This window comes from Zerene cesonia, chromosome 7 (assembly GCF_012273895.1).
Source record: "Zerene cesonia ecotype Mississippi chromosome 7, Zerene_cesonia_1.1, whole genome shotgun sequence".
Taxonomy (NCBI): Eukaryota; Metazoa; Arthropoda; class Insecta; order Lepidoptera; family Pieridae; genus Zerene; species Zerene cesonia.
The window spans coordinates 1,428,265-1,448,406 of record NC_052108.1 but is presented as its reverse complement, the minus strand read 5'-3'; the positions used below and the strand labels follow the sequence as shown (position 1 = coordinate 1,448,406).

Sequence of the window (20,142 nt, the reverse complement as noted above, 5' to 3'; positions counted from 1 at the left end):
TGCCTCGTGATCAAATTTTTTCTATTCTTTCAAAAATTTCTCATTTATAAAGCATTTCAATGCTATAAAACTAAAAATCACATTTAAGCTGACAAGAAAATCTGTTTTTTTCATTTAAATCAATATGTGGTATAATGTAACGTTATTTACAGATGAAATAGTTCTCTTTGTGGATGGTGAGGAATATGGGCGTTTCAAACCAGGTTCGGCTGGGCTCAGGTCCTGGCTCCCGTCTTCCTGCAGAGGCGACTGGTACGAACTACTCAATAACGGCGGAATCATGGCACCGTTCGATGATCATGTAATTGTTATTATTATTATCTTATACTTTTAATAAAATATATTCAATTATAAATTGTGAAATGGGTAAAAGTAACTAGTACAATGAAACCGTAAAACTTGTAAATACGCACACTAATTATTTGCATAATATTCGTGTAAACGTTTAAGAACGTATGCATGTATCTGTCTGGAACGATTTTGCAACCATATATATAAAAAATAATAAAATCATCCCTAATGTCATGATTAAATTGATAAGAGGAATAAAAAGAATATTCAAGTTACTATCTAACTTCCTCAACAATACTACTAAATATCGTACCAAATACTAAATCTCGATTACATTTTTCTTAGCAAAACCAAGTCTTGAATCTCAAATCTAGCAGTGTTATAAAATACCACTGACCCTACGAAAAAAATCATATCAAAACATTTTTTTAATGTTGAGTACCGTATTGCAATTTTCGCACTACGCAACAGTCCTATTCAGATCATTTTGTAGAGCAGCACAATCTGATGTTGATTCAATACCTTCAGTAACTTTAGATGCGTCTGCGTACATGATAGGGGTCGCTATTGCTGTATCGGTAATGTGTGTAATCGGTAATGGCGTTTACAAAAATGTTAAAGAGAATAGGCCCTACATTTTATTCTTGTGGAACTCCAGGGGTTATACAGGTTATTTTATTGATTTCGATATTATGAGCACAGAATAAATTACAATTAATAAACAACAAACATAAATAATGCCCGATAAACTGTTTCAGTTCTACTTAACCCTCGGTGTCGCCGTGGGGGGTATCGTAGAGTTCCCCGACGGTCTGACCACTGGGGAACAATTAGCGAAGCCGTGGCGCAATCGCGGCAGAAAGGCCGGCTTCTCCTTCTGGCAGGACAAGGATAACTGGCATCCGTCTTGGACTCAGCCGGAGTTGATAATAGACTACGTGAAAGTGGTCGCTTTGTAGTTGCAAATGTTTATTAAGTTTTAGTTGTTATTGCCGGTATCATCTGAATGATATATATGTTATTCATTGACTTTTACCACGATAAATATAATACTTAGTATGAGGTAAATAAAAATATATGATAATCTAATAAATTTATCTGTTATTTCTCCCTCCTTCAGACACCAACGAACCAAAGGATAAACGCTCTGAATCGTGCAGTTGTTTTATTATATTTATAAATCACGTCAAACATTAAATAATCGACACAATATATAGGAGATATTATAATAGTATAGGAGAATATTTATTAGTCTACAAATAAGTATTATAAACAAAAGTCTCAGATCCGTCAGATGAGGTTTTGTTTGTTATAATGGTAGCTTGACATGAATCTAAGGTCCTTTGAGCCAGCAGCACGAAGTTTGTTTTATAAATGAATTTGAGCCTCCTTGGCTCTGACATCGGGCCGACTTCGTCACCTTTGTATGCCATTACTCGTACCTCATACAGTTTCATTGGAGACACGTAATTTATTCTCGCATAGTTGACATTATTTCTCCTGATCGTTATCTCACTCACGTTTTGCTGAGAAAAGTGATCAGGGGTGAATGGCTGAAAAAAAAAGCTTTTGTAATTTCTATATGCCAAGGGGACAAGCCAATATTTTTCATTTATACAATCCTCCCGATAAATACAATTGCTGCAAAAACGGATTAACCAAATTGTATTTGGTATTTATTAGTAATGAAAATGTTTTTTTTTTATGTAATTGCGTATACGAGCTGGCGCGTCACTTGACTGTAAGCGATTAGCGTCGCCCATAAGCATCCAAAACCAAAGGGTTGGGCATTTAAGGAAAAAGTACGGTCTTTTCTTTAATGACCCCAAGTCATATTCAAGGGAGGTAGTTCCACAGAAGTAAAAAGTTCCTTCTGAAGACCACAGTGTGTGAACGCCATATATCGAGATGTTGAAGTTGATTTTAACATGAGGTAGTTAGGTGGTGAATTTTAGCAGCTAGTACATAAAAAAAAAAACCTATAAAATAAGCATCGAGATGCAAAATCTCTACAGAGACCAAACACCAATATTCCAGTTAAATTTCCACTCATTGCCGTACTAGATACAGTTGGGCGTGGTAGTTTTGGTGAAGGTTATTTATTATTCATTCGTTTGACGGAATTTCCTTAAAGCCCGATATATGTGTATAATATTTCCACTTGTTACATCCAGCGTATGGTTATACGTATGTAAAAAATGTGACCACGACTTAAAAATAATAATTTTAATCGAATAAAATAAGGACAAACCTCTGCAGCATAATCATTTTTTTCTAATCCAGGATATTGTTCGCCGTTTATTAATTTGTAATTTCTTGTGGTTTCTTCTTTAATCGCCCATAATTTCACCTGTAATCATATGATATTATCATCATCATTTATGTAAGTTAAGTCCATGTTACGATAGGATAGAATTAAAGAAATCCGAAACTTAACCATTGCACAAAATGTGGTCTTTCAACGAAAATAATATACGAACGCACTTATTGAGAAAACAATTTAGTTCTAAATGTATAATAACCTACAAGACGTATAAATCACGGTTATTGACAATACTATAATAAAAACAGCCACCCAAGTTACTGGGAAGGGAGGACATTTTTCTACCAAACACGAAATTAATCAATTGAAACTTTACTACGTGCTGCTTACAATACAACGCCATATTTTCTTCAAACTAAACTGAAATTGTTTTTTGATAAGTATATAGTTGTGTTCCAGCTTTTTTTCAAGTTTTTAGGTGATAGAGCAATTTTTGGGTTTTGAATATAACCTTAAACTAAATTAAATTTAAATACCTTAATAAATATATCAACTGACAAACAATAGTGAATATTGTTTTTCACGTGATATTTGACGGCAAAATGATTTTTTTAATTATATCAACATAACCTAGAATTATTTATCATAAAGCAGATAAGTTTCAAATAAGAGTAAATCAAAGCAGATATCTCATCGTTTTTCTCAAAATCACATCCTAACTATCTTTAACATTGATCACAAAACACAAAATGAAGACTGACCCAAGAACGCAACACACTAAAACTTACAATATAACCTGTGATCGGATCGTGACTATCATAAGGTACTTGATCCCACTCCACATAGAGTCCAGATGGCTCTAAGAACGTAACTTTTACACCCGTAGGCGCTTCTAATGGATTCACAAAATTCACACTGAGAATTAATATGCAAAGATAACTCCATGTTCTCTTGACGCTCGCCATGTTTTGTTCAGTGAATTGTTGTATTTTTATCTTGAAACTGTATGATAACCCTGTAGGCTATATATAACTATTGGTAAAACCTAAGCATATAATTCATATGTACAATAATTCGAATTATTATCATTTATAAGACAGATATATTGGCTTGTTAATATTGAAGTAAATGTAAAGATATTTATTTAAACCGTCATATACATATATTTATATAATAAGTACTTTGAAAAGACACGTAGAAAACAGAAAGGGTAAATTTATATTAGCAAATTTTGATATGGTAGAGACGCCATAACGATTATTATGCATAAAATACGGGACAGACAGATTAAGTAATAAAATAGAAAAATCTAGGTTATAAAATAACAACTGTCCATGTGCATCAATGCAGTCAATTTAAAATTCAACCTACCTATGACATTTTACGGAATAAACAAATTATAAATAATACACAATATACATTGAAATCGTTCGTCTTTTAGAAAGTTGGTTAAAAACGACACGTCATACCTTACAAATGTTCTTTCCTTTCTGGTTTTCCTTCATCCTCATTTGTCAATTTGTTTATATGTGTTGAATATAAGGTATTGTATTGTATTATATGTATTTAGTGATTCAACAGCTACGGGTAGGTTATTGCCTCTTAAATTGAGGTTTTTCCCCTGTTCCTTACTACTCGAGCGTTTCTTAAGAGAATGACTAATAGGAGAGAACCTGTTTCTGTGGAATAGCTTACGGAATTATAAATTTTTAAATGATGCAATAATTTGATTATAAATATGAATCCTCTCAACTAATCACATAGTAACATGATTCTTATGAGTTGTGAGTCTTATTTCGGACAATATAAAAAATTGCTTAAATTAAAGTATAAGAAAAACGATAATAAATTTACTGCAAGAAATCTCGAAATTTTTTTTCCTTGGTAAAAATGTTGATATGGGTTACCAATTACACAAATTTTTATCAAACTTGAGAAATTAATTATTTTAATGTTAACAGAATTGAAATGGAGTCTTTCTCATCACATCTTTGACCTCAGTATGAAAATGGCGCTAAAGCTGATCGGACGCATTTTAATTCTATTTTTAGTATTAGCTGGTGCATCCGCACAGTTCAGTATCCCCGATGTGACAATCCAGGCATTCAAACCTAAGGGAATCCGAGTTTCAATACCAGGTTAGTGATATATGCACCTTGGTATCCTATCTAATCATACGTTAGCTTATTCCTTTGCTTGATTTAACTCCAGTGTATACTTTAAAATGAAATACGTTTTAACATATCTTAAACGCGATTTTTTTGTGACATTATTTAACGTTACGAACGCATGACAGCGAGTGTGACGACGGGGACATACCGGTTGTCTCTTCGTGACATCGCTTAAAATGTATTTAATTACTAAGTACACTAGCCGCTCGTCCCGGTTTCACCCGGGATAAAACAATATAAAATACAGTCCATGAGTGACACTCACAGATAATGTTGCATTATATTTGGTAAAATAATGATTAAAATCGGTTCAGTTACTCCGGAGATTTCCCGTCACAATCTTGCCTCTTCAAAATATTCTTGATATAATCTGAATTCTTCAATAATATTGTAGATATATTCTGAATTTCGAAACTGGCTCCTACAGTTGTTATGCAATGTATGTATTTTCGGGAGCAATAAATTGGTCTAGTTTAAATTAATAACTGATTAAATTCTTGAACGTGCCATTCACAGAGAGCAAAAGTTCTATTATAAAATTAAGAATTTTTATTAACAATAATTAATTAATAAATGGACTTATATAATTTCTAAATTATAGTGCAGATATGATTTTATAACACAATATAATATTTTTCTTTGTCAAATATAGAATGGAAAAAGGAACACAACAACAAATATAAGAGAATAATCTAATTGAGAAGCATTAAGTCGAATAATTGAAACTAACAAAGAATCTTTTTTAGATGTTTCTTCAATATCGCTATTTGTATTCCATGGGAATATAAATAAAGGTATAAATAACACGGATGTTGGTCAAATATCAGGAGAAATCACAGCACCAACGAGTGGAATATGGGTGTATGAAAACCTCGATATAGTCCTAAAACTCAATGACGTCATCCACTATTATGTTTATGTTGTTATCAATAGAAAAGGCTATGTTAAAGATAACCTAGTATTTGTAGTTAAAGGTAAGAGATTTGTTATTAGTGCTATGGTTATAATAATATCTGCTAAGAAAACAATAAAGAAATTCATTACATTAAGATATAAAAACCGTTAAAATATTGTGTTACAATCTAAATTTTGACAAAGTAATGTGTGATATATATAAGAACGTAACACATTCAATGTGATCTTTTTAACTGGGCAGCGCTATAGCGATATCGTGTTTTAGAACTGGTGGATCGACTGGCTCCATGGTCGCCTTCAAAACCGCCTTCGCAATGTCGGAGTACTCTGACACAAGTGCGAGATGGCAAAGCGTGTGCTGGACAAGTTATACTTGAAGATAACTTTGATACACTTAACGAAGATTTGTGGTACATCGAGCAGTATATACCCGAACAACCGGTTGGTAGACTTCAAATAATAACTGAATTAGTGCCAAGAAGTGATTGGAACAGTCAAACCCAGGGAGGATGTTGTGACGTCTAGAAGCAGTACTATTTCCAGTGTGCATAACAGAGGAGCTGTTCACGTTGAAATTAGAAATTCCTAATACCAGGGGAGATTAACCTCCCGATATAACGAGAAATAATTAAGAAAGTTACCATAAATAGTATATTTAATTTGTACATTTTTTGCAACCATGTTAAGTTCTGCTCTTATTTTTTTTAATGTCATAGCGGGCTGCTGAGCTGGTGGTTCGTCTGATGGTAAACGATCACCACCGCCCATGAACATTCGCAGAGGTTCAGACTTCTGCGAATGCGCTGCGCGCTTTTAAGGGATAAGGGATCAGGAAAGGATTGATGACTGGAAAGAAGGAATGGACTGGGAAGGGCTAGGAGAAGGAAATAGACCTCCGGCTCCCCCACTCACCGTACGAAACACAATAGCAAGCTATTATTTCACGCCGGTTTTCTGTGGGGGTGTGGTACTTCCCCGGTGCGAGCTGGCCAATTCGTGCCGAAGTATGCTCGACTCCCACAATAAAAACTCTAGCTTGCTTTGCGCGAAGGAAATTGAAAAGTACAATTTTTATTAAAAAAGTAAATTAAACAAGAAAAGAATTGATTTAATTCAACCGATTCCAAAAGAAGAAGCTCTTAATTCAACTGTAGCTTTTTTGTTTTTAAACTCCGTTTTATGATTCATTTTTGAATTGAATGTTGGCTCCTTCCGTGTGGCCCTATTTAAATTTGGCCCGGATTTGGGAATTTTAAGGCGTATCAGTTTTTTATTAATAATAGATACATTATTTACTAAATGGTGCTTAACATTTAGAAGAACAGATTAAGGTATAACTCTTCTTATGCTTTATCAGGACTATCCGTTTGTATCATACCAACGTCCACCAAAAAGTCAAACAGTACAAGTTAAGAATGGAAATTTGGAAATAGCCCCTCAACTCCTTCAAAACTTACCGGGATTTACCAACAATTCGATATACTCCGGTACCCTCGATTTAACGAGGAGGTAAGTGTTAACAATATTTTTTAGTTCAAATTCGCCTCTGCGAATGCGCTACCCGCTTTTAGGGGGTAAGGGATAAGGAAAGGATTGACGACTGGAAAGAAGGAGTTCACAAGGAAAGGTAACGAAAAGGAAGCGGGTCTCCAGCTCCCTCACTCACCGTACGAAACACAACAGCATACTATTATTTCGCCGGTCTTCTGTAGGGATGTGTGGCTCAATTCGTGCCGAAGTAGCTCTCCTACAATAAAAATTATTAATTATTGTTACTTCTGCCAAAATTCCATTGTCACAATCATTTTTGTTCTAACCTTTAATCTTGTTAATACAAGATTATTTTTTATTCTAGCTGCACAAGAAGGACAATGTATTCTGGATGCAGTAAAAGTGCTTGGGGACCGAACATATTGCCTCCAGTGGTGACCGGGAGATTGACCTCAAAGCTCTCCTTTAAATATGGTCTAGTGGAAATCAGGGCAAAACTGCCTCGTGGCGATTGGCTTTATCCAGGTAGCTTATGTATTAAATATTAAACGGTGAAAAATATAAATTTCAACTATATAAACGTAGCTCTCAGTTGGACTGGATAAATTACCGTATTGCGTCGTATTATCGTTACCCTCTAAAATCCCTAGTTTTCCTAAAAATTCCTCAAACCTCAATAGCTCGTTTGTCTATTTTTACTTGATGTTGATATTCAAACATACAGATATCCTCTTGGAGCCCTTATTGAATAAATATGGGTTTATGAAATACGCATCGGGAATGATAAGAATCGCTGGAGCACGGGGGAATAGTGAACTGATGTTTGCAAATGAAAATATTGGGAATCAGGTACGTAGTATAATAACACTCGTTGCAGCTTTGGCCGCGTGGTCCTTGTAGACTTATCACAATCCTTTCGAAGCCGATTCTAGGATACATCATAGTATTTATCTGCATTCAAAATTATAAGGAAGACTTAGTTATATTTTAGACGAAAAATTTATTCATCATTTATAACTATGATTCTATGAATGCCAATCAATTTATTATATTTGTCGACGATTAAATGTTATATAATAGTACTTCATGAATGACTGACTGATCCATCAACATACAGCCTAAAACTACTAGACCGATCGCGTTGAAATTTATTAATGAAGATAGCCGCTATGATGTAAGCATCGGCTTTTCTGGAAATAAAAATAAATTTCATGTGGGTTTACATCATAATTTTTATGATAAGAAGCCCTATTATTATTATATGTATCACTCATAGGGAAGGAACAGGTCCTCTTAACACAGGTATTATCTAGCAAGAGGGCCTGAGCCACAATCCACTGGTACAATAATGTAAAAACCTAAGAATTAAAGATTTATTATTATTATTATGCTTAAAGACTTTTTTTTTTGTTGTATTTGACTCTATTTCGGTCAAATCTTTGTTTTTGAATTGTAAAATTAGGCCCTTTAATATTTTTGATACGAACGATATTTTCAGCTTCTATATGGAGGACCAGTCATGGATTACAAATGTCGTCAATACTTCATCAGAACAAAATATTCTGGGATTCCTTGGTCTAACGATTTCCATCTTTATGCTGTGCTGTGGGAACCAAGTAAGTTTTTTCGTTGACTAGCGCTCCGCTCCGACTTCACCCGTGGTACGTATTTCTCTCTGTAAGAAAAGTTCTATAAACATTTTTGCCGATACGGTCGAGCCGCTCTCGAGTTCTACACTTAACAACAAACACATTTTGCTATAATTTTTTATTTATATATTCAAATTGTGCCTGTGTGCTTGTGTGTGTAATGGATGAAAAATTAATGGATTCAAATAACGGAATTATAGTGTCCTTAAGTTTACCAAATTGTTTATTTTTATCCACAGTTTTTTTTTTCTTTGTTATTGTCATTTAAAGGCTTGCGTAAAAGAAAGAAATAAAAAGTGCGTGTGGCACTCGGGGACTGTTTCTTATGTCTGGTGGTTTGCCTGATGGTAAGCGATCAACATTTGCCATGAACATTCGCAGAGGTAGTGCCTCTGGGAAAGCGCATGTCCTCTGTGGAGGTCTGGTACTTTAACCCCAATGGTACCCCGATGGTGGCCCAATTCGTGCGGAAGTGGCAAAAAAAAGCGCGTATACACTGTCTACCGAAATGAGCGACGTAAGACGGTGCACGTCTTTCAAAGTCGCAGCACTGTGTCGGTCGGAGTAGGGGTGTTAAGTTTAATTTCGTTACGGAATTTCTATGCAATAGCTTAAAGATATAATGTGATTTATTCCAGGTCGAATAACCTTAACCGTTGATGGTGAGGAATGGGCCCGTGTGGAGCCAGCATCGAATGGATTGAAAGGTCTGCTGCCTTGGGACTGTCCACTACCCCGCGATCTACTCAACGGTGGGACCAGCATGGCTCCATTTGACGATTATGTAAAACGATTTTCTCTTTAGCTTTACACAGTCTTATTATTTAAGCTATTTATTTTGACTGTCTTCTAAACTATTTACCACATATATAGTGCAACTATCAACGTTTTGATGCAATATTCTATGCAGTTTTATTGCATCAATATCCTCTTATTTATAATATTATAAAAAGAACCATGAATACAAATTATGGAAATTACTATTAATAGATCTGATCAAATACATGCCATATCACGTACAAGTAAGAAATTGTGAAAATGAGGGACATTTGTCAAAATTGAACCATATTAGTACTTCAGTAGGATTTAAATTTGAAGTGTGTGCAGAGTATATGAGTTATATGATTCATAAACAGTAATTAATGATTTCCGCATATAGTACAAGGAAACTACTAATTTCCAACTAAGCAAATTTAAGAAAATGCAAATTATGTTAAATTGAGTATATGTATAGTTATAAGCTTTTAAAACGCTTTTTTATTAGCTTGGCTGTATGTTTGTATGTAATCGAGTCTTTTAGACTCGAAATCGAGTCTTTTAGACTCGATTTCGATCCTATTACACAGTTTTTATTCATAATTTGCACTCTTATCGTTGACATTAAAAGAAGATTTATTCAAAATTTTACTAAAAGACATTAAAGAAGAATATTCAGCATCTTCCTTGGTTTCATGGTATCCCTAGAAAGACAAAGATGTAGATTTCTATTCAAGAAATTCCCATTTCAGTTCTACGCAACATTAGGGCTGTCAGCTGGTGGGATATCCGAGTTTCCAGATGGCGTCTACACATCTGGGTTTCACGCGAAACCCTGGAGAAACGGCGGTCTAAAAGCGATGCTGAAGTTCTGGCAAGATATGGACGCCTGGTGGCCGACGTGGACAGAACCATTAGTCATTGATTATATTCGAATTAAGGCCCTTTAGATTAGCGTTAGTTTACGTTAATGAAACATCTTTTTATCCATACGGAATGCTTTATAATTTTGATTTTTGCATTAAAAATTATTGTTTTCAATAAAACAATAAGACAATCGATGTATTATTATTATTATTATTCATTATTATTTTTATTGTACTTGAAAAGTCACTGCTTACCTCCTATCATTGTCCTGTTACTATAAATAAATCTTTATATATGTCGAACCTGCTCGAAGCAGATAATATCAGCATTGTTTTAAAAATAAGAATTATCAATTAATTGAAAGATATCTTCTCCAATTTGTACATTTTCCTCGTGCACAGACAGATGACACCCATTCACAGACCTTGATATAGCAGCATTATACTCGGTATCTTTTAACAATTTAATTCTTACTGGATCTGATGGAGGACCATCGACACTACTTCTGAAGGCAAGAACTCTTACTTCATAAATAGTATTGTATTTAAGGTCCGTAACCGTAGCTTTAACATTTACACCCGTTATTATCTCGATAGTTGGATCTATTTTGTTTGAATGAAATTGCTGCAAAAATCAAATAAATAACACAGTTAAAACATATAACCTAAAACTCCAGTTATATTAATTATTTTTATTATGTATGTTACTTGACTTAAAAAAATATATAAACGGAGTTGTTACCTGTACAGGTGTGTCATTCTCCATATATCTTGGTTGTTTATTAATTAATTTTGCTTCTCTCTCAGGTGACTCGGTTATCTCGTAGATGCGTATCTAAAATTAATTAAAATAATATCACAATGTACATAAGTTGAAATTTTTATAGAATATTATTCGAGTAAAATCTGATTACCAGAAGCTCGTGTCACTTAAATATGAGTTACGGATTTTTCTCTATTAACGGCGGTGTATTAAAAACTTTGCGACAGACAATTCAATTATTTAAAAAAAAATACCTTATAACCCAAGATAGGATTGCGCATTAAATATTTAACAGGTCTCCAATGGATGTATAACCCAGGTGGCTCGATTGACGTCACGCTGTACAGCTGAGGGGCTTCCAAATAACTGTCGTTTTCATCAGCCTTTGAGCATGATAGAATCATAACGATATATAGGCATTTTCTCAGCATTGTCTGCTACTTGACAACAGAGGATATGTGAGAATACAAAAACAATAATACGTATGAATTTCTTACTCAGCAATCAAGATTTCCAATGGATTTACATCTAGCGGTGATATTGAAGAGGATATTCAAGAATAATGCTCCGCTAACACACAAGTCGATATGCACTAGACGCCGTTTCGTTCTATATTATATTTAATTCAGCTTTGAAAGTTATTTCTTTGTATTGAACGTCTTTTTTTGATTGAGGTATCTATCTCCTCGCTTCTGATGAAATTTCATACTATTCAAAATATTCACTGATTAATTATCCCGGTTCTAATTGGATTTTAATATTCATTTCTTTTCAAATCGATTTTAATTGCCTTTACAACAACAACCTGATACAGTCCAGAATTAAACAACAAATGATGAAGTAAGTACCAGAAACACACTAGTAAATAAGATGGAGTGGGCAATACATTTTATTTCTTTGTATGTTCATAAAAATGTATAAATAAAACGGCATTGAGTATAATGAATTGAATAAGATTTAAAATGTCACAAACACTTTTTGCGTTACGATAAGCGTAAATTAAATGCTGTGATAACCCCTGTGCTTGCTATATATACATCTATATCCGCAAATAAGAAATGAATGTTAATAATAATACACTAACGGCTTGTTTCCAACCATTATATGTATATACCATGATCTCTACAAATTGGGTGGTTAGTATGACTTGCGGAATTGTCAGTTGGAAAATCCACTCAATCCAATCTTATATTTTTTGTAACTGAACCGTCTGGAACTTGAACAAAGACGTTGTGCTAATGGTGTGCCGCAAGGCTCTCACCTAGGACCACTGCTTTTTAAGTGGTCCATACCGAAACTGTTAAACGGGACGTTACTACTAAGACTTGGCTATTCGTCAGTCAATTTGTCCGTACCACTGTCCCTAGCCATCTTATGAACCTTGATAGTCAGAAAGTTGAAATTTTGTTGTAATTCTGTTGCGGCTATTACCTGTCCAAGACAAAATGCGCATAGAAGTTTACCTTTTTTGTGAAAGCCCATTTCCAATGCTAACAAAGCAATTTTTAATCAGAGAGAAATAAAAGTGAGGGTTAAGACTGACAACGTAATTATTTTTGTCTCGTACAGGAGGTTATCTATGTTTTAGTTCGTATATTCTTATCAGTTCATAAGAAGTTGTTATGCTATATAGCAAATATTATTGAATGTTTAATGTATAATTTTTGTTTTATAATTGCCAACTCAGTGCGATATTGTCAATCAATCTGGTGCCGAAATTGAAATTATAGGGCGTCATTGAGGATTTATGGAATTATATGCCTCTAAGAAAATTTACATTTGAGTGCGTGTCATGTGAAATTTCTTCAGTTGCTGCATCGCCAATTCTAATTGTATCATAAGTATATCTTAAGTAGAAAAAAATTAATTGCTAACATGTTGAGAGTATTCTTAAGCCTCATAATTATATCAACTGCGAAAGGCTTAGCGGAAAGGGAGAGATATTTAGATGCCCCCAAGCTTGTGTCCATTGCTGCAGTGAAGCCTTCACGAGTCCATATGAAATGGGAATCAGTGACGCAGAGGAATGACGATCCTGTTATTGGTTATAAGGTGAGGCTCAAATAAAATAATAAATTTTGACTGTCTTAGCATTCAAATGTTTTATAAATCAGTAAATTTTGAAGAGTAGAGAAAAAAATGGTCTGGATTCGAATCCGTGTCTTTTGCTGTGGGGTATCCATTAGGCACAAAAGAGTAGAAAGGTTCGAAACCATTGACACACACCTGAGACCATTTCGAATTCATGTGTCTAAATTTTATATGAAATCAAATAAAAAAATGTATTTCCTTAAAAGTCCTTTACTTTTGGCCCGTTATTTCTTTATGATCAAACATAAATTGCATGGCAAACTATAAAAATGACCTCTGTAATTCCCAATTATTACGTTTCAGATACTACTATATAAGATACCAGAGTCGTCGGAGACTCAAGTAGAGTTAATAAACGCAGAGGAATTTCCGGCATTAATTAAGAACGATAAAGCGTTACAGGTAATTTTTTTTGTCATCGTCGACAATAGATCTGGTGGATCGTCTGATGGTAAGCGCTACTATAGCCCATGAACATTTGGAGAGGTTCAAGTTATAGTTATAAGAGACCTTAGAGACCTTATGCCTCTACAAATGTTATACAAATGCCTCTCTTCGAATTGGAGAGGGTTGAAGAAAGGATTGACGAGAGGAATAAAGGAAAGGAATGGGATATGGGCCTTCGGATCCCCCTAATCTATCTGACTCTGACCAAATTAACTCGATATAACAATATAAATGATATGAACCTTTGTATAAAATTTAAAGTTATATAAAACTAAATTGATTTGAATCTTATTTAATTTTAAACAGAACAAAACAAAATCCAACAAATGAGAGCGTATAGAAGCCATGTTGTAGAGAATTTGCATACAATAATATTTCAGTACTTTTGGTTGTAGTTTTTAGCAGCTGTTAGGCAAGTAAGAGTTAGTTAGACGTATAGACATTCAAAGCAATATTAGATATATATACAAGGACATAGTTAAATGGCAATGGTATCATAAATCAACCATGATTGCTATTGAGTTGTTTTGTTCTAGTTTCCGTTAAATTTATCAAAAAGTGCATTATTATCGTTTGTTACATACAGTATGTTCACTGACTAGAAAAAAAAATATTAAAATAAAAATTGTTATTTTTACTAATTAATTTTTCAATATGACAGGACATCATTTCAAATATAATCTTTAATATCAATAGAAAATTGTAGATTTCTCACATATTCTTGAAGTAAATTTAAATGATAGTAGTGTATTGGAAACACACTACTTTTAACTACCAACTACTTATAATGTCAGAGCTATTCTTAAACCTTAATAGTTTTATCCAAGAGTTATGCAAGAGTTATGCAAGTGTAATAAAATTAATCAATGATTAGAATGATATTGCATTAAAACATCTTATATCTTCCCTTCTTTCAGGATTTCCGAATCAACAGTACATACAAAGACATAAGGGAAATAATTGTCGACGCTGATACGCAATTAGCCACTATTGATGTTAAATATAACATTCTTTATGAAATACGAGTTCTCGCCTTCAAAATTGACGTTACCGGACCTCTGTCAGAACCTATGAGGATAAAACTTATTGATGATGTATATTTCCCTTCAATAACAAGAACTCTTACTGGATGTCAGATGTCAATACGTACAGAGGCTATGCCATCGGTAGATGAAACATATCCATTCCTGTATAATTCGTTTTTTTAACGTTTTAGTGGACAGTAATTTAAGATGAAGTGAAAAATGCAAGGACAACTAATTTAATTGTGAATTTACAACAATAAAGGATACAAGGAACAAGGAACAAGGAATGTAACTAAAATTATTTAACACATTATTGTTTTGTTTATTAAACAGGAGGAAATCGACAATATTATCCTATCCTGCTATATAATAATAAAATGCGAAAGTTTGTAAGAATGTGTGTGTGTTTGTTGCTCTTTCACGCAAAACTACTGAACCGATTGCAATGAAATTTGGTACATAGCTGGACAACTGGAATAACATATAGCAATAACTTTTTATCCCGATATTCCTACGGGATACGGAATTACGCGTGTGAAATCGCGGGGCGCAGCTAGTTATTTCATATTGTAGTGATAGTTCCAATGTAATGTCTGAAATTAAAAACACATCCGCACACGAAGCAGTTATGGCAGAATATTGTAATAGACGTTCTCGTATACATCTTACCTCGTCGTTAGGATACTAAAAGAACGCTTACGCCTCGTGTGCGAAGGGGATTATGTGATGAACTATTTGTTGTTTAAATACCAAATTGAACTTTAATAAATTGTGTAATGCCTATATATAAACGGGTTTCAACGCTTTATACGTAATAAATATTCGCGGTCAGCGGAAATTGATAGGAAATATTAATCCTGCTCATTATCTCTCACACAGTTGTAGAATTAATACATCATGAGACGCGGCATATTCATTTTATGTTTAAGTAAAATAATCGTAAGTGCTTATGAAATAGGAGTACCAAAGATAACCAGTGTGTCAGCTTTGGATCCAGTAGGTTTCTTTATACAATGGAAAGGCGTGACAAGCTTTAACAAGGACCCAGTTCTTGGCTATAAGGTGAGCTTTGACATAATTAATAAAATATTATTTTCTTGCGTTTGATTTTATGCGAGTATCATATATTTAGAAGTTAGAGACTTTTAAACGCCTGGTTAATAATATAATGAACAAATCGCGTTTAAAATCCGTTTAAAAGTCTTTAATTTCTAAATATAAAATATTGTTCATCTCATCCTATTATTATTGAGTTAGTTTTAACAAACACGGTTCGTTATAGTATAAAGTAACACTTAATGTTTTACTAATTGTCGCTTTTGAGCCAATGAAGTTCGATATTTCCATAAGATTCATCACAGTGTAATGATATTTTTAAAAACCTCATCATGTTGTAGATCAGATTGTGGAAAGTTGAAGAAGACAGTCAGGGGTATTTAAAATTGGTGAATGGGGAAGAAATACCAGGTTTACTTTTGGAGGATAGGGCGTTGGAGGTAATTGTTTTTGCATTATTATTAATAAAGTGCGATCTACCATTGCATCGCCTGGAATTTTTATAAGAATAACGGTGATAGTTGATTAAAGAGTTATAATGTATTTCAGCCAGTTGATAAAGTTAAAACACCCAAAGCACAACCGCGAGAGGTGGTCATAAACAATGTATCTACTCAAAAAGCTAAAGTATACAACGTCAATTACAACACGCTGTACGAGATACGAATTCTAGCGTATAAAATGAACGAAGATGGCCCGTTATCGGAGCCGGCGAGGGTAAAAATAATGAAAGGTGATGCATATTTTATTCTCATTCAGAAGAGGCCGGGTGAAGACTGCGCGGTGTCCATCGCTACGAATGTCACTATTTCTGATGAACCGTATTACCACTTGGAAACTGTGTATTTTTAGCTATAATAATTGCTTTCGTTCTGTCGTATTTCTTCCTGTATAATTTTAAATCAGAACAGGATATGTATTATGTGGTCAATAATATTACTTGTTCTATAAAATAATGAAAAATATCTGTATAATAGTCTTAGTTACTAATATTGTGTACATTTAAATATATTTCATTATGTTTAAATTAGGCAAGAAGCGGTGAAATGTCTTCTTATATTGAAAAAATAATAAATCTTTCCTCGCATAGCTTGTTTTTTCTGACCGCACACAGAGAAAGACATACCTACTATCTGAATACCGTTATTCGCGAACTTCATTATGCGGTTTTACATAATCTTTCTTTCTTTCTCTTTATTCAATATGCCTGTATGGGTGTCTGTCTGCATTATTTGTTTACTGATGTAGCGAAGTAATTACTGTGATTAAGCTCTTTTAAATTTGCATATACAAATAAATAATAACTCTCATATAATATATATAAATGTTCAATTATACATATTTTATTAAGAGAATCATATTCGTAGGTAGGTACTACATTATCTTCTAGTATAATTTTTCTATCATTCTGCTATTAATCTAATGCATTCCTACAGTCCTATTATTCTTAAAAATATTTCATGCAAAACTATAGTATAACTTTAGATATGTTCTAATTGTTTATTTAATTATTTGTAAAATAACGTATTCCAACAACGATTATATTTCTTTTAACTGCTTATAAAGCTACAACTTTAACAGAATCCACGATAAGTTCGGGATCTTCCCAAGTATCAATCCAATCATCTTTCTTTTCCCAAAAGTTATAAACTGCTTTGGGGTCACCGTTCCTCCATGGCTTAGGGTTTCCATCACCAGTCACCAGGTCATCTGGGAATTCGAAGAAGCCTCCAGCAGCTACTCCAAAGGTAATGTAGAACTGAAGGAAGAGATACACAGTTGAAGACAGAAAGATACAATTTTTTTACACACAGTTGAATGTATTCAGTAGAATATAATTCAGTTCGATTTCAAAACCGTTAAGAAGTACGTGATCCTGTGTATATAGGCAGCATTTTATACCACGCAGCCGGCGTGAAAGCTAATATAAGATAATATTATTGTATTTTTTACGCCGCTTACTCCAGGGTTATGACCGATAAATAAAAATCACAAATAATTAAAAGGAGGAAATAAATGTAGTCTGTAACATGGCTCATGAAGCAATGAATTTATATAATAGTCTACTACAACGTTTTAAAGCAGTACTATTTCCAGTGTGGGAAAATGATGGCGATAGACGAACTATGCAGCTGTCTTTTTCCCCACACTCGGTTTCGCTATATCATAAAATAAGTATAATTATAATTTTATTTCTTCTATTATCACATAACTGAGCATGAAATAAATATATCTGGAGTTTTTTTTTTTTTTTATGTCACAGTCGGCAATGGAGCTGGTGGGACGCCTGATGGTAAGCGCTACCACCGCCCATGAATATTTGTAGAGGCGTAAAGTCGATTACAGACCTTACGCCTCTACAAATGGATTGCCGACTTTAAATTGGGAAGGGATTAAGAAAGGATTGGCGAGAGGAATAAAGGAAAGGACTGGGAAGGAGAAGGAAAAGGATATGGTGTTATCAAAGTTAAAAGACAACGTGAAGATACATTACGTAGTCATCAAACGGTGCAATCTTCGGCGCGCCCTCCAGAAGATTGTACCAGCTCCCTCTGCAACTTCTCGGTAGCCAAGACCTGAGACCTGTTGCGCCCGGTCTGTATTTGACCCACGATTTTCCATCCACTAACATTTCTATTGATCCTGGAACCCATGTAAAGGCTACGTTCAAGACACCTAATTATTTCACGGAGTCGTTCTCCTATTGGGTACCGAGTTATTTCATTGCAAATTATACTAATATAATTAAGGCGATCTTTGCAAGAATGTTTGAATGTTAGTTCCTTCACGCAAAATCACCTGATCTGTATTGCATAAACTTAACATAGATATATAGTTTGGATGGAAGGTATCACCTTCCAAATAAAAAAAATCATCAAAATCTCTTAGAAACACAATCAGATAGAAAAACAAGAAAAAAAATTATGACCTGGTGACCATGTTACTGAATAATTGTGAAAGTCGTCCCCCCACGACCGTCCATCCGATGTTTCTTTAGAGTAAAAATCAAACGCTCCCCTACATTGGGAGTTCAAAACTGGGCCTCCTTTTAATACCTGTTAAATAGTAATCGTTAATTGTTTAAAACTCCAAAGTAAACTGTTAACTAGAAAAGAAATGAAGCCGTGATCACATCTTCGTTTCGGTTTCATCTGACCAACAATTTTCTGAAAATTTAGTTATTTTATTTTCGAAATTTATTTATTTTATTTTCCCTTAGGACACGCCTTAATTTTTAACCTCTTAAAAATATCTAACATGAAATACTATGTTCGTTTAGTTTAGAATTGTAAGTAAAATACTTTTATTAACTTATTACTATTTATTAACCTACTTTTACATACCTTGCTATTAAATTTAGGTTTATTTAGCTCTGCATTACCTCTGACCATCGCTATTTTTAAAATTCCAGAAGAGTAATGTAAACTTCCATATTTATTGGATAGTGGTTCTAGAAGAATTTCTGAAATAATGGCCATTTGTAAATAATTTTATATTGATACATAAGCTTGACCAAAAAACTGTAGATCAATTTTATCCCCATTACGTCCATGTTTATATCTATATTTGTTGACATTTGTATTTTATACTATTTATCACATTAATATGAAATGTGAAAATTTGTTTGTTTCGAAATTTTTCTGTCAATCACGCTGAAATAGATTAGATAGATGGATTTTCATGAAATTTCGTATACAGACAGGGTATGAGCTGACTTGGGTGATAGCATACTATATATACCGATTAAATGCTCAAATACTTGGGAATGGAACAGGATATCCGGGCGGAGCCGGGACAGGCGCCTAGTATTAAATAAGCCATAAAATCAAAAATCTTCATAAATATATACACATGTCTATTTTCAGTACAGTTTTGGAAGTATAATCAATAAAAATAATATCACCTGTACAATTAATTATTTTATTACTAGCATACCCAGCCACACGTTGCTGGGGCTGAGTATTAATTAAAAATATAACGATTATAAATTATTGGGATAATTAATCGAAATAAAAACTATCACAAATCTTATGTTGGACCAAATTACACATAAAATGCCAAATTTCATCAACATCAGTTGAGTTGGTGAAGAGTTCATTGCGAACATGCATAATGACACTGGATTTTTATATGTTAAGGTTATAAACTATGTACCTGGGTATATCCAATCGCCAAGTGGTAGTTTAGCTCTAATATGTATAGAACCATATTTGAACGCAAATTTGGACCTTATACGACCACTAACTATCGGCGGCAAAATATTTGACCCCATGGCTGTAGCTTTACAAACGCGACCAGTGCAGCTGGAATAATAAATCTATTTATTTGATTTACACAAATATTTCTCATATTCTGAT

General features: G+C 33.8%; 5 protein-coding genes across 5 annotated transcripts in view; 2 read left to right on the top strand and 3 right to left on the bottom strand.

Moving 5' to 3' along the window:
* Positions 1-10,597, top strand: part of LOC119828190 — a 16,718-nt gene extending 6,121 nt beyond the window's left edge. The window contains exons 9-19 of the mRNA XM_038350291.1: positions 785-869; positions 1,050-1,238; positions 4,464-4,692; positions 5,472-5,699; positions 5,906-6,081; positions 6,998-7,149; positions 7,496-7,656; positions 7,856-7,980; positions 8,630-8,747; positions 9,419-9,564; positions 10,289-10,597. Coding sequence (XP_038206219.1) covers positions 785-869; positions 1,050-1,238; positions 4,464-4,692; positions 5,472-5,699; positions 5,906-6,081; positions 6,998-7,149; positions 7,496-7,656; positions 7,856-7,980; positions 8,630-8,747; positions 9,419-9,564; positions 10,289-10,486 — 1,807 coding nt within the window. The 3' untranslated portion in view covers positions 10,487-10,597. The remainder of the gene's footprint in view (positions 1-784; positions 870-1,049; positions 1,239-4,463; positions 4,693-5,471; positions 5,700-5,905; positions 6,082-6,997; positions 7,150-7,495; positions 7,657-7,855; positions 7,981-8,629; positions 8,748-9,418; positions 9,565-10,288) is intronic.
* Positions 1,459-4,035, bottom strand: LOC119840865. The gene is made up of 4 exons (XM_038367644.1): positions 3,926-4,035; positions 3,343-3,569; positions 2,543-2,641; positions 1,459-1,844 (listed from the first exon to the last, which is right to left on the bottom strand). The coding sequence occupies exons 2-4, from the start codon at positions 3,517-3,519 to the stop codon at positions 1,545-1,547; spliced, it is 576 nt and encodes a 191-aa protein (XP_038223572.1). The 5' UTR covers positions 3,520-3,569; positions 3,926-4,035; the 3' UTR covers positions 1,459-1,544.
* Positions 10,598-10,655: 58 nt separating the features above from the next.
* LOC119828156 lies at positions 10,656-11,961 on the bottom strand. The gene is made up of 3 exons (XM_038350248.1): positions 11,420-11,961; positions 11,145-11,237; positions 10,656-11,027 (listed from the first exon to the last, which is right to left on the bottom strand). Exons 1-3 carry the CDS (start codon positions 11,594-11,596, stop codon positions 10,737-10,739), a joined length of 561 nt encoding a protein of 186 aa, XP_038206176.1. The 5' UTR covers positions 11,597-11,961; the 3' UTR covers positions 10,656-10,736.
* Positions 11,962-15,550: 3,589 nt separating this feature from the next.
* On the top strand, positions 15,551-16,873 carry LOC119840638. The gene is made up of 3 exons (XM_038367322.1): positions 15,551-15,790; positions 16,126-16,224; positions 16,334-16,873. Exons 1-3 carry the CDS (start codon positions 15,626-15,628, stop codon positions 16,634-16,636), a joined length of 567 nt encoding a protein of 188 aa, XP_038223250.1. The 5' UTR covers positions 15,551-15,625; the 3' UTR covers positions 16,637-16,873.
* On the bottom strand, positions 16,379-20,084 carry LOC119840639 (beta-1,3-glucan-binding protein-like; the record flags this gene model as incomplete). Its single annotated transcript, XM_038367323.1, has 5 exons — positions 16,379-17,543; positions 18,279-18,427; positions 18,714-18,840; positions 19,129-19,247; positions 19,940-20,084. Coding segments are annotated over 5 exons (741 nt in total), but the record flags the coding sequence as incomplete, so codon positions are not given.
* Between the last annotated feature and the right edge of the window lie 58 nt (positions 20,085-20,142).

Coding starts and splice junctions, on each gene's coding strand:
- LOC119840865 (XM_038367644.1), bottom strand. CDS start 3,519: ATGGCGAGCGTCAAGAGAACATGGAGTTATCTTTGCATATTAATTCTC. Junction 2,642..3,342: donor ATCCGATCACAGGTTATATT/GTAAGTTTTAGT, acceptor ATATGATTACAG/GTGAAATTATGGGCGATTAA. Junction 1,845..2,542: donor AAAATGATTATGCTGCAGAG/GTTTGTCCTTAT, acceptor TTTTTTTTTCAG/CCATTCACCCCTGATCACTT.
- LOC119828156 (XM_038350248.1), bottom strand. CDS start 11,596: ATGCTGAGAAAATGCCTATATATCGTTATGATTCTATCATGCTCAAAG. Junction 11,238..11,419: donor ATCCTATCTTGGGTTATAAG/GTATTTTTTTTT, acceptor AATTAATTTTAG/ATACGCATCTACGAGATAAC. Junction 11,028..11,144: donor AGAATGACACACCTGTACAG/GTAACAACTCCG, acceptor TGATTTTTGCAG/CAATTTCATTCAAACAAAAT.
- LOC119840638 (XM_038367322.1), top strand. CDS start 15,626: ATGAGACGCGGCATATTCATTTTATGTTTAAGTAAAATAATCGTAAGT. Junction 15,791..16,125: donor ACCCAGTTCTTGGCTATAAG/GTGAGCTTTGAC, acceptor ATCATGTTGTAG/ATCAGATTGTGGAAAGTTGA. Junction 16,225..16,333: donor TGGAGGATAGGGCGTTGGAG/GTAATTGTTTTT, acceptor AATGTATTTCAG/CCAGTTGATAAAGTTAAAAC.